Source organism: Gymnoscopelus braueri (genome assembly GCF_963280865.1).
Source record: "Gymnoscopelus braueri genome assembly, chromosome: 18".
NCBI classification, from domain to species: Eukaryota; Metazoa; Chordata; class Actinopteri; order Myctophiformes; family Myctophidae; genus Gymnoscopelus; species Gymnoscopelus braueri.
In genome coordinates, this window is record NC_137618.1 from 37,604,466 (window position 1) to 37,618,323 (window position 13,858).

A 13,858-nucleotide genomic window follows, 5' to 3' on the forward strand; every position below is an offset into this window, starting at 1 on the left:
ACACATGTGCATAGCCCTATATAAGAAACCATAACTTAGTTTTTTTTAAGTTATGGTTTCTTCCATCATAAAGAGTGTTTCAATAAATGTATTTATTTTTTGTACATGATTGGTTGACTCCATTCAGTATTGTGATTAGCTAGCAAGACACCGCCCACTTCACACAGGGTGTGATTTTCTTTATTTTATTCATGATTATGGTAAATATTCACATAGTTTTCACATAGTTTTGTACCAACTGCCATGTGAGTATGGAGAAAAAAAACCTAAACCCAGACCTTAAACAAAGCATATCTACAGTGAAAAGGCCAAGCTTTGCTGAGGTCTTGTGCCCCATTTCCACGGTCTTTACAGCGTTCAGACCAGACGATCTGGTGAATAAATGCTGTGTCAAATCTCAGGAGGGCATTTGAGGTGCCCCATTCCTGTCCTAGAGAGACAGACATAGAATAGGAGTTCACAGGGTAACAGGTCCCCATTCTCTCTGTGAGAAAAAGAAGAAGCAAAGAAAATCCAACCCTCTAGCTCTCTATCTACCATGCACGGTCTGTGAATCCTGCATTTAAAAGGTGGATTAACATCAAATGTCCTGTGGATACATTTTCTTCACGGGATGGCTCTTAGCCAGACAATTAAGAGATTAGGAACTTGTAAGCATTTGGGTATTATTGAGTAGTCAACAACCAGTTGATTGGATTATTATAATCAATCTATGTCCCTCTGTCTCCCCTCCTCTTTCCCTCCCCCTTTCTCTTTTCTTCATTCCCTCCCCTCTCTCTCTGCTCATCGTTTCCTCATCTTTCCATTTTGTTCCCTTCTGTCTGTTGGTTTAATCAGGTAGTGTCCAACGTGCTGATCTTCTCCTGTACCAACATCGTGGGGGTGTGCACTCACTACCCGGCCGAGGGCTCCCAGAGGCAGGCCTTCCAGGAGACCAGGGAATGCATCCAGGCTCGACTCCACTCCCAGCGGGAGAACCAGCAGCAGGTGAGAGAGAGAGAGAGAGTAAAGGGGAAGTAAATGGGTACATTTATGGAGGCGGGGTTAATAGTAGAGTTGGTTCACACCATCCTATCCTCTTGAAGAGCTACAGTGAGGGAGGGAGGGGTTAGGGGGTTGAAGTCTGTCCTCATGATGCGTACTCCGATCCTCGCATCTCTGTGGGTTGCAGCAATCCTTGGTTCACACATCAGTGGTGGAAAAAGAACTCACATGTTTTACTTAAGTAAAAGTCCGGAATTCAAAATGTACTTGTGTAAAAGTACAAAAGTATTGGTATCAAAATGTACTTAAAGTACCAAAAGTAGAAAGTACTCATTATCAAGTTTTCAAATGTATAAAATGTATACAAATCTTTTGAAAATAAGCTCACAAGCTCACAATGTGTCGCATCGCGACGCATTGTGAGCTTGTAGATTGGCTATTTTCAAATGGCCGAAATGTATATAGAGTGGGTAATATATGTTTTGTAATAATAATCAAAATCTACAAAGTAACTAGTAACTAAAGTTTTCAAATAATTGTAGTGGAGTAAAAGTATAATATTTGCCTCTGAGATGTAGTGGAGTAGAGGTAAAAGTATTGAAAATTGGAAATATTCAAGTAAAGTAAAAAATACCTCAAAATTGTACTTAAGTACAGTACTTGAGTAAATGTACTTAGTTACTTTACACCATTGGTTCACATGTATGCACTCAAGGCAATAGAGTTTGTCCACTCAAGGCAACTGAGTGCTACAATTTGTAATTATTTATAAAACACAGAAGTGCTTTCGCAATGGGGTTCCCTCGCCAGATTACCAAAGCTGTTTTCCCATGGTGTTTAATAATATTATGTATGGTCTCGTTCTCCTGTGTAGGGACTTGTAGCGTTATGGAATCACAATGCAGTCTGATTTACTACACCGTAGCTTGTACCTATTATCCCTACTCTGCATCCGACTACACAAATACGGTAGCTTTGACATTCCAAACACAAATGTAACTTTAGGTAGCACCTTAACAGGTTCTCATGGCTTTACTGGCACTGCAGCTTGGCGTTGCGAAAAGCTCCATTGTCTTCTTGCATCTCTCCCTCCAATACGTACAGCTCTGGTCTGTTGTTGGTGATGCTCCTGTCGACGTTTGTGCTCCTTTCTGAGCATGAAGGATTGGACACGACACAAACTTATAAATAAACATTAACAGTCAGGAGGAGAAAAGGGTCTTTAACATTGTCCTTGTGCAGCAAATATTCCCAAGGAAAACCTTCCCTCATTCACCAACACACTCTCCATGGTTCGTTGCGCTCCTCTTTGTCTCTCTCACCAACACAGCTTCCATCTGACACTTCTGTGTTTGTGAATTGCGACTGTGAAGAACCGTTCCCTCAATTTAAAGTTTTCCAGCTCAATCACTCTCATTGACATCAGTGCACTCAATTATACTAAGAAATGCCAATAGCACCAAACAACCAGACAGAAATCTACTGCTCAGCTTCACTATAAGTCCTTAATATCCTTAATAAACTAGAAAAGGTGCTCCTCGGAGCACTGCCAGACCCCTAGTGGTTGAAATCTGAAGATCAGAGCACTACGTCACGCGAAACTTGGCCAATCAAAAAGAGGGACAGGTAGGAAAAGAGGGACAGACCGACCGACCGACCGACCCACAAAGCCTCCTCTAGGCCGACCCCCTGGGTCTGGCAACAATGTTGTACCCACTAGCGTACGACCAATAATGACTAAATATGGAGATACATGGATCCCTGATGTTGCGCACCGAAAATAGCATGATCTACAAGTTCACAACGTGACGCAATGTGACGCGTGTGCAACATGTGTGACACCGGCGCACAACTAAGTATAAATCAGGCTTTAGGATCAGGGTTCCTCCTGGTTCACCCTCGATCACGCTCATCTCGCAGCAGCAGTCACACGTCCCCCATCATGACATGATAGACAGCCATGCGTCCAGTGTTGGAAAAAGTACTCCAATGTTTTACTTAAAGTTATACAATGCAGAATCCCAAATAACGATTTTTAGCAACCTCTGCTGGTCACTACCGTCACTGCATACAATTTCCGTAATCCTCGATTACCCAGAATTCCATTCGTTTTCACCGGAAGCCGGAAGCGTTTCAAAAAGCGATCTTTTAATTGTTTTATACTATCTACGGATCGTTTCTCTTAGCCAGTGGAGCATTAGTTACCATGAGCTGTGCTTTCTTTTTCTGTTATTTTTCGATCTTCAAATCCTACATTCTCTTAACATCAGCGTGAGGTTCCTTTTTGCTATTACCGCGGTAGTTCCTGGCCAAACAGGAAACCGTTGCGGTAGTTCCTGGGGACGTCGGCCACGACGTCATGACGTTGGCCAGGAACGTCATTTCCCCGGGAAAGTCCCCCCAGTCCACTTTCAATAGAAAATATATAAATAAAAGGCTTCCGGGGGTGAAATTCATGGAGTGGGTGTTGTGAAACTTTTGCCACTGACAAAAGATATACAATTTAACTTTAGTTTTGTTGAAAACGTTACCTAGTATTACTTTAAGTAAAAGTATCAATACTGCAATGTAGAAGTATACTCTGTTACAAGTAAAAGTCCGGAATTCAACATTTACTTGAGTAAAAGTACAAAAGTATTGGCGTCAAAATATACTTAAAGTACTAAAATGTTTGAAAATAGCAGATCTACAAGCTCACAACGCGTTGCGTCGCGACGCGTTGTGAGCTTGTAGATCGACTATTTTCAAATAGCCTAGGTGCAAAATAGGCAATTTGCCTCTGAGATGTAGTGGAGTAGAAGTAAAAGTATAGACAATTGGAAATACTCTGGTAAAGTAAAAGTACCTCCAAATTGTGTACAACCAAACGTAATTTTCCATGCAACTCTCTCCGTCTCCTGACTGTTTGACTTCCAACTCTCTCTCTCTCTCTCTCTCTCTCTCTCAATCTCTTGCTCTTTTTTTGTCCCTTTCTTCCCCTCACACCCCTTCTTTCTCCGCTCTCTCTCTTCTCTCGCTACCCCTCTCTCTCTCTCTTTTCACCGAGGATGCTGCCATGGTTTCCTTCCCCTGACTAACCCTTCTTCTCATCCTTTGCAATGCTCTCCACAGGAACGCCTCCTGCTGTCGGTGCTTCCCCGCCACGTTGCCATGGAGATGAAAGCCGACATCAACGCCAAGCAGGAGGACATGATGTTTCACAAGATCTACATCCAGAAGCACGACAACGTCAGGTAGGAGGAGGAGGAGGTCGTGGTGGGGACGGGGGGGGGGTGCGGGGGGGGGACAGATGCATACTGAAAGAGCTGTGAATATCGCCTCACCGCACACACACACACACAAAAGACAATACTTATGCCATATCACGATGTCACGATATCCGAAATCCCAGACCTATATACCTAGTCTTATATCACAATATCAATATGTTGCAGCCCTCGTGAACAGGAGCGTTATCTGCTATTGCATTATCCCACGTGAACAGGTCGGAGCTCTATCTGGCAAAGTGAATTATCCCAGAATGTGTGGAATGCCGTCCCATAGGGGCCAAGGCAGCTAATGAGGTTTATTGGACTGTATCACAGTTCATGGTGCCATGGGGGCTCCGGCAGAATTGTCACTCCCCCACTCAATGCCTGATTTAGTTGTGCACCAGTGTCGTGCACAAAAATAGCCGATCTACAAGCTATGCGACACGTTGTGAGGTTGTAGATCGTCTATTTTTCTGGGGAAATAGTATGACTTATCAGGCTTAACGACCCGTCACATCTCAGTGGCATTTTCATATTGGAATAAATATAAATATGTTTTGTTGCTGTTTGTCGTTTTCCATGAACCGTTTTGTTTAGAGACACGTTTAAGGCATGATTGTCTGTGTCTTTGCCATGCACTTTCCATATATTGATATTATCAATGGTATTTCCTTAATAGCATGTTCATACTCTACTTTTGGTATCTGTTTTGGTATCTGTTGTGCATGTGGTAGAGTATGTTCTTGTAAAAATATATTGTCCATGAAGTCAAACGGTAAGAAACTATGGCCTCATTCCCTCAAATAGATTTTTGGGGGCTTGGAATTGTTTTATTAAAATGATGGGAATTAAGGATCAAATGGTGATTGTGGCCATAAATTCCTTGAATCCGGCTGATTTTGTAGGTTCATCAAGCTGTGCTTTTAAAAAAAAGTAGATTTCAGTCAGATATAAGATCATATATCATGTTATGGAAATATTCAGTGATTAATTACTTCATCTAACATTGGTGTTTTTAATTTCTGTCTGCACTTTGTTGCTTGGGGAAAGCCATTATAATTTTAGTCAGCTGTTTAATGATTCCACAGGAGAGTTACAGACAAACAGTCACAATTAAGTTTGGCACCATCTTGTGGAATGTGCAACCACTACATTATGAATATACAGAGAGAAAGATACAGAGAGATAAGGCTAGCCTGGTTCCAGACGAATCTGCCTTTGCAAAATTGCATTGCACTTTAGCCCTCCACGCAGTGTGTCGTGTGATATTGTCTGGCCACGCGAGGCTAAGATAAGGCATGAGAAGCTTTTGTAGCATTCTTTTCAGATTTAAAAGTGTTTGAAACCCCATGGCTCAGAGAGTCTGGTCACCACTGTCCTCAACAAACAGAGAGCTTTTCATCTCCCTTTAGATGGGGATTTTGCTTAACCCTTTAAAACCTGAAGCCGATTCTACAAATGTCTTCTAATTCCCAACAGTATTCTGAAAAAGAACGTATGTTTCTATATCAGTGGTGCTCAAAGTTTTTCATGTCAAGGACCCCCAAAATGATATGCGTTTGGTCGCGGACCCCCATCTTGTTCCAGGGACCCCCAGAAGCAAAGATTTGAGTTAAAATGTTCGCTTTAAAACAATATATATTCAAAGATTTGCACACATGTTCACGATTTTTCAAAAATAGCAGATCTACAAGCTCATAGCGCGGCACTCACTTTGGCTATTTTTGAATAGCCAAAGTGTAAAATAATGCTTTTTTAGCTCAAATCAAAAAGTGACACAGATGTTTTACAGCTCTTAATGGCTTAAGCTCAGCAGTTAAACTTCATAGCACAGCCTGTTTATTTGTTTGTGTGTTTGTTTTTTCTTTGGGGGTGTGTGTGGGGGGGGGTGATCATTTCAGAGAGCCACATGGGGCATGTGACAGTGTCTACACACTCACAGGCATGTGTAGACACACACTGTGTGCCTCAGCAGTCAGCACGTACACACAAGATTCACGTGTATGCGCGATTGCACACATGCAACAACTGTCGCCTCGGCCTGTGGCAGACATCTTTTAACCCATTCAATTCGGGGACGCATCGGTGTCATTTTAGATTTCTTTGAGCTATTAAAAAATAGCAGATCTACAAGCTCATAGCGCGGCACCGAGTGCCGTGCTATGAGCTTGTAGATCTGCTATTTTTTTTATAATCGTGAAAATTTTAGCACATCTTTAAATCCTCTAAATCCTAGTTTTTTGAAAATATGTCGCTATAATCAGTGGTTCTCAAACTTTTTCATGTCAAGGACCCCCAAAATTATATGAATTTTGGCCGCGGACCCCATCTCAAAATAACAGAGTTTAAAAATGTTCGCTACGGAAAAACAGATATTCAAAGATTTGCACACATTTTTCACGATTTTTCAAAAAAATAGCAGATCTACAAGCTCATAGCGCGGCACTCGGTGCCACGTTATGAGCTTGTAGATCTGCTATTTTTTTTATAGCCCATAAGAAATCTTAAAATGACACAGATGCGTTCCCGGTCTTAGAGGGTTAACATCTACAAAACACCATCGTAAAACCAGCCATCAGCAACAACACACAGTTAGGGATGAGTGTAATCAAGAGCCCTAATGTCATGGAGAGGTTACTCTTTACATAATTGGACAATACTTGCCCTCAGCAGCCAGTGATTTCAGCTGACCCCTTGACTCACAGAACAAACACACTGAAGCGGGGTAATGAATAAAGAGATGAAGAAATGGAGTGGGGGTGCAGGGGGGGGGGGGGCACAGTGTCCAATCATGCTTTGGCTGATTCGATGAGGGGGAACTATACAGTTGGTGGTAGATTAACAGCGACGTCGGCTAAGCTCTTCCGACTCTGTGTCTGGCTGTGACCAGGCGGGTAATGGCGAGCCAACAGGACCGGGGCCGGTCGGGGAGCCAGCGCGATGGTATTGGGTAATTGGGGCCTCCGTTGAGAGGCCGAATCACAACAGGAAGAGGAGCTGACAGCTCCCCGTTGCTAAGACTGCTGAGAAAGAGAGAGAGAGAGAGGCAAAGAAAGAGAGGCAGGGGATACGAAAGAGGGTGGAAAGATTGGAGAAGGTCATATACATCTATAATTTAGGGTATGTGTGCTGTGTTTAAGGCTACATTGCCTGCTCTTACTCAGGACTATGTTCTTGGCCAGTGCACCTGCTGTCAGTCCACTTGGGTTTGTCTTCTGGATGAGAACTATGCCCTGCGGCTTTCAGCACGGAGGCCAAACGGCATTATGGGCCGGATGTTTTGATGCTGCCTGCCTGCCTGCCTGCCTGCCTGCCTGCCTGCCTGCCCTCTCAGGGTCAGAGTAATGTTCTGAAATAGAACACCATGGTGGGTTCATGTTGCCTTTGTTACCAGTGTCTGGGCCAGTATGCCCATTAATCTGACATTGTGGGTCACAGAGAGAAGGTTGCATAAAAGATAAACAGTGATATGTACCTTGGGCTTTTATGCTCTGTTTGAAGTTCGTGCGGAACCTGCTTTGTGTGTTGTGCAGCAATGTGTGCATGCACACACACACACACACACTACGTGCACCCTCTATTTGAGTGTGATGGAGGCATTTTTCAAAGCATCTCACAGATTGTCTGTGTGGTAGGCAGGCCGGTGTAAATAGATGCTGTGCATAGATTAGTTTGTTGTTGTGTGTTCGGGCCAGGGTCTGCAAAGGAGCACAGAAAGAGCGATGGAAGGAAGTAAAGAAAAAGATTAGAAAATTAAGAAAAAACAAACAAAACGTTAAAGGACGATACCGGTTGACTCTACCGGCCATTTCCCAAAGCATGCCATGGTTTGTTTGTTTTTTTAGGAAGCGATTGGTTTCCATTCATTTCAGTACAGTGTCAAAATCAACTTGCAGGGACATGAAACTTGCTTAAAATAGGTAATCTAACACACTAAATATTATTGCTCATGCATTTTAAAGCGAGCGATTTTAAAAAAAAAAGTCTGCCAAAAACAATAGTCCCTGAATCAAAGATTGAATTATGAAATTCAAAAGTCCATGACTTATTAGCCATGCAAAGATGTTTGGTAACACATGACATATGCAGAAATAAACAATGCAAAATCTGAAAAGCCACTATCTGTCAAATTGTGTACATTGTATTTATGTCTGATAGATATATGGCTGTGAATAGACACTGATGCGTAATGACGTTGGTACAGTATGGTACTTTAAGAAGGAGTTGAGATTGAAATGATGGACTTTGATCTGGGAAAAGAGGAGCATAAAGATCTGGAGAAAGACAGAGATGGTTTTGTGTGTGTGTGTGTGTGTGTGTGTGTGTGTGTGTGTGTGTGTGTGTGTGTGTGTGTGTGTGTGTGTGTGTGTGTGTGTGTGTGTGTGTGTGTGTGTGTGTGTGTGTGTGTGTGTGTGTGTGTGTGTGTGCGTGCGTGCGCGTGCGTGTCGCAGTTAATCGGCCAGCTAGTAGATAAAAGGCAGCTGGTTGGTGGCAGTGTCTCCTGGAGGAGAGGAGGTCACGGGGTCAGGGCTTGCCCGCACAGCGCAGCTTTGATTCAGCTGAAAGCTGACTCCAGACCACATTCTGCCATGTAGCTGTGTCAACAGGAAATGGGACTGTCTCAAACTCTTGTCACAGTGTCTCTCTCTGTCTCATTGTAATCTCTCAAGACAGAATCAGCGCTCAGCAAATTCAAATCTTTTTTTTCCTTTTTTTTGCCGATGGGTTCCCAGATTCTTCTCATTGTGGCTCTGTCACTGACTGTATCTCCCTCCATCTCTCCCTCTCTCTCTCTCTCTCTCTCTCTCTCTCTCTCTCTCTCTCTCTCTCTCTCTCTCTCTCTCTCTCTCTCTCTCTCTGTTGCCCTTCCCCTCTGTCTCTGTTATCATCCACTGTCTTTAGGTTAATTCAGACCACTGTGATTTTTCTCCACAACGGTCTAATGCTTAACCACACAAACAGCCATATTCTAGGGGGAACATCAGCCAAACATTGCATGAATAAAAATAGCTTGTAGAGATTTGTTGTAGACGGAGCAAAGCGGTCCAAGTACAGAGCCAACTCAGGTCAAGTTTCCTAAGTCTAGAGGGTTTAAGGTGGTTTGGGTGGCGGTGAGGTTAATGCTTTATTCTCAGGACCCTCTTTCTCCTACTGATTGCTGTCACTCAAGGGCTGAAATAAAGCCCTGGGATGTAAACGCTGTGTTCTGGTGAGTGAGTCATCATCGCCTAGGTAACGATTAAACGAACCTTACAGATACAGACCCTTTGTAACTCCCTCGTTCATTCCATGTTCTTGCTCTCCTCCCGCCCTCAGTCCCAGAGCACTGTGGCATGTGTTACTGTGTTCTAAATAGGGCTGCAACGACCCATTATCTTCTTAGCGATTAATCTATGGATTACCTTTTCGATTAGTCAAATAATTGAGAAGCGTGACATGACGCTAGTAAGTCCCCCCCTGGGACACACTAGCGTCATGTACATCAAGCTGCCTCGCGCTACAGAAACAGGAGACAGGCTCCTGCGCCATGGGCCACATGGCCCGGGAAACATTGGTTACCAAGTCTACTTACTTACTTCGTCTTTTTGATCATTTGTTTTATTTTTCAAAATTCTAAAAATACATATATATTCGACTAAATCGATAAGTCTGAGTACCCCCTTAAAGGAGGAGTTCACCCAAAAAAAGAAATCAATTGCACACCCCATGAAGCCTTGAATACATGGATTTATTTTGTTTTTTGTTGCATTCCTAAGCCAATAATTTGATTCCCGGGTGTATTTCCGGTAGGAGACACAAAGAATCTACTTTGATTCCTGTCTCCTAGCGGCTAATGTATCCGGTAGGAGACAGGAATCAAATTATTAGCTTAGGAATGTGACAAAAACACAAATAAATCCATGGATTCAAGGCTTCATGGGGTGTGCAATTGATAGAAAATAAGTAATTTTTTGGGTGAACTACTCCTTTAAGTCCTATTTTATACTTTGTCGTACAACAGTGTCACACAAAAATAACTGATATACGCCAAATAGCTCACAACACGTCACATCAACAGTGTCACACAAAAATAGGGAAAATAGCTGATCTACAAGCTCACTACGTGAGCGTTGCGACACATTGTGAGCTTGTAGATCAGCTATTTTATCTATACATTTTTTTATGTGGGAAAAAGCCAGATAAAAAAAAAATCTCCCAAAATGTTTAACTTTTTATGAAAATCAATCATTGATTCTTTTTTAGAATCGATTCAATAGATTAGTTTGATTAACTGTTGCACCCCTAGTTCTAATGATACCATTGATGGTTGGCAATTGATAACCCATTAGTGTGTGGAAGGCCATCTGTTGATGGCCTCAAATAGCCCTAGCTAAGAAAAAGAAAAACCCATGCTAAGTAAAAAACATTATATGTTATGTACACTGGGATGTATTTTTTTTATGGTCTATGGTTGAAGCATAGCTTTATTTATGTACAGTGTAGTACTCACTGCTCGCTCTAGTCTTGATCCTTTCTCTGACTCTCTCTCTCTCTCTCTCTCTCTCTCTCTCTCTCTCTCTCTCTCTCTCTCTCTCTCTCTCTCTCTCTCTCTCTCTCTCTCTCTCTCTCTCTCACACACACACTCACTCACTCACACAAACACATTCTGCGAGGCACAATAGTAAGTCTCTCTTTGTACAAAACATGCTGTCTCTTCCGCTAATGACGGACAATCTGTCCCCATGACAACAGTTGTGTGCGTGTGCGTGTGTGTGTGTGTGTGTGTGTGTGTGTGTGTGTGGTGTGTGTGTGTGTGTGTGTGTGTGTGTGCACGTGTGTGTGTGTGTGTGTGTGTGTGCGTGTGCGTGTGCGAGTGCGTGTGCGTGTGCGTGTGCGTGTGCGCGTGCGTGCGTGTGTGCGTGTGTGCGTGTGTGTGTATGTGCGTGCACGTGCGTGTGTGTGTGTGCGTGTGCATGTGCGTGCGTGTGTGTGTGTGTTCAGGTTGGGGGCCATACCACTGCTGCTAACCAGAGACATGGCCCGCCTGGGAGCTCCTACACATCTGTCAGTCACTTTAGCTGCACTTGACTCACTCTTGCCTGCGAGGGGGACACTGCAAAGAAAATATTTGATTCATCTTGAATGTATCGATCTGGTATCGTTAATACCCAGATCAAAACAAGTGTTGATCATAACAATGAACCTGCATTGGAACACTCAACATAACCCAGCCTAGTAGATGTGGGATGTGCGTGTCTTCTGCACTTTTTTTTTTAAATTATTAATATTTAACCAATGAAATGTACATTCGATCCAATAGAACACAGGTTCTTTTCCCCATTTTCTGAAAAGTGCGTTGTAGTTTTTGACATACGTAAGTTGTCCCCCCGACAGCAACGGTATGCACATAAACATATCTCCACCCACCCACACCCGTCTGTGATGCTGTGGGCTGCACTGCAGGCAGCCACCCGCTGAGATCAATTCGAGCCTGTTTGATCTGAGGACCCATGTGCATTTAGAACTGTCATCTTAGTCTATTTCTTAGTGTACTTTTTTTTTCTCTCTCACTCTGGTCTTTTATTTTTTATTATTTTCCCCCCTCCTTGCTCCCCCCCCTGTTCTTTTCTTTTTCTCTTCCTGAAAACAACATAAATTATGGAGCATGCACAAAAACGAATTTCACTCACTTCTTTACACATTTAATCCTGTGATGTGACAATATAGTTGATTCGGTCTTTTCTTTTTACCATATTCTCTATCTTCTTTCCATTTATCACCTCTCTAGATCTTACTTTGCTGTAAGTTAGATATTAGTTATTAGGTGCTAAGTAAACAGTATAAGATTTATGTTGATCATTTCTGCTGGTGAGCTGCTAGAATTGTCCTCGTGCTTCTGTCTTAGATTAATTATGCCTTTAAATTAAGTGTTTCAGAGACACTTTAGGCTTACAGCGAGTGCAGAATAAACACAATTCCTGATTTGTCACCATTACAAGCAGCACAGCAGTAAAAGAGTAGAAAACCAGTGTCCAAGCAATAGAATATTTGTATATTTTGTATATACTGTATTTGAATATTTGTTTGTCTCTTAAATTAGAGTAGTGCTACAGTATGTGAAGAAATAAGACACGGGCGTGGAGATGAGGCCCAAGATGCCAGAGGGCTTTTGTCGTCTCTGTTCTTTAAATAGTTCCTATGTCAGTGGCGGAAGAAATGGTTTGAGTTTGAAGTCCTTTCTGGGGTGGGAGGAAGTGATGGAGCCAGGTCCCAGCAGGGGAGGAGAGAGAGCTACTCTTAAGTACTTTGTAGCACTGAGTTCACAGCGCAGGCTGACTGCGGGGCATGCTGGTGTGGACATTCATCATCGGACTGTTCTGGTTCTCAGCGTTCTCTTAATAGTCTTCTTTGAAATCCACCTCCTTGAAGCTGTTCTTGAAACCGCTCTAAAAATCTAAAATCTGCAAGCTCGCAACGCGTCGCACTGTGAGCTTATAGATCGCCTACTTTTTGCAGCAGATATTTAGTATAGAGCTAAAACAGGAGGGAGCCTACTATCAAGCCCTGGGGTACTCTGGTCACTATACAGTAGGATTTTAAATGGTTAATGGCCATCGAATGAACCTCATTGATGTGAACATTCATTTTATACTTTGGCTATTCAAAAATAGCAGATATACAAGCTCATAGCACGGCACCGAGTGCCACGCTATGAGCTTGTAGATCTTCTATTTTTGAAAAATCCCTGGCACAAAATATCTTTTAGAGGGGGGGGGGGGGGGGGGGTTCGCAGCCAAATACATATCATTTTGGGGGTCCTTAACATGAAACAGTTTGAGAACCACTGATCTAAGTAAGGAACAATTGTGTACTTGAATCTGTAGTACACAACCTGAACGCATGAGATTTTTTTTTTTAGATGATGTTGTGGTGAACAACGCCAGCCTTTCAGCGCCAGGCTCCTTGGGTCGTCTCCTTCAGTGTCACACAGTGCCAACCCGACTCTCTCTTATAGCAGCGAACTGTTGAGCACATTACTGTCTACCTGTCAGTCCACTCCCATTGTCTCTGCATCTTTCACAGGGAAACTAAAGTCACTGAGTCAGATGAGATCATCGGCCCTGTTGTTGCGCTATGGCGTGAGGAGAGCGATGAATGTGTGTCTCCGCCCCGCAAACACAAACCCTGCCGCGGTATCGCTTTACAGCGTTCTCAGGAATAGATATAGCTGACTTTTCACGTGCGTGTAGTCACTTGCATTGTAAGCACGTAGAGAGTGCACACGCGCACGCACGCACACACACACACACGCGCGCACACACACACACACACACACACACACACACACACACACACACACACACACACACACACACACACACACACACACACACACACAGTTTTGTATTACTATTCTTGCGAGGACATAAACATCTTAGGACAGCATTGAAAATAGCCGAATGTAGCCAAAAGATTGCAGATCTACAAGCATCACAACGCATCGCGCTGTGATGCGTTGTGAGCTTGTAGATCTGCTACTTTCCGGTGTGTGTAACATCGCCGCACAAGTTAACAAAATCAGAACCAGCTTTATTGTCACATCACAGGTTTACAGAAGTAAAAAAAAAGTGGGTGAAATTAGT

At 43.1% G+C, this 13,858-nt stretch overlaps 1 protein-coding gene across 1 annotated transcript in view; it reads left to right on the forward strand.

Annotated features, from left to right (window-relative positions):
- The window catches only part of adcy5 (adenylate cyclase 5), a 105,276-nt gene that overhangs the window by 55,975 nt on the left and 35,443 nt on the right, over positions 1-13,858 (forward strand). Inside the window, exons 2-3 of the mRNA XM_080412223.1 lie at positions 838-987; positions 4,096-4,217. Of these exons, the coding sequence (XP_080268349.1) occupies positions 838-987; positions 4,096-4,217 (272 nt within the window). The remainder of the gene's footprint in view (positions 1-837; positions 988-4,095; positions 4,218-13,858) is intronic.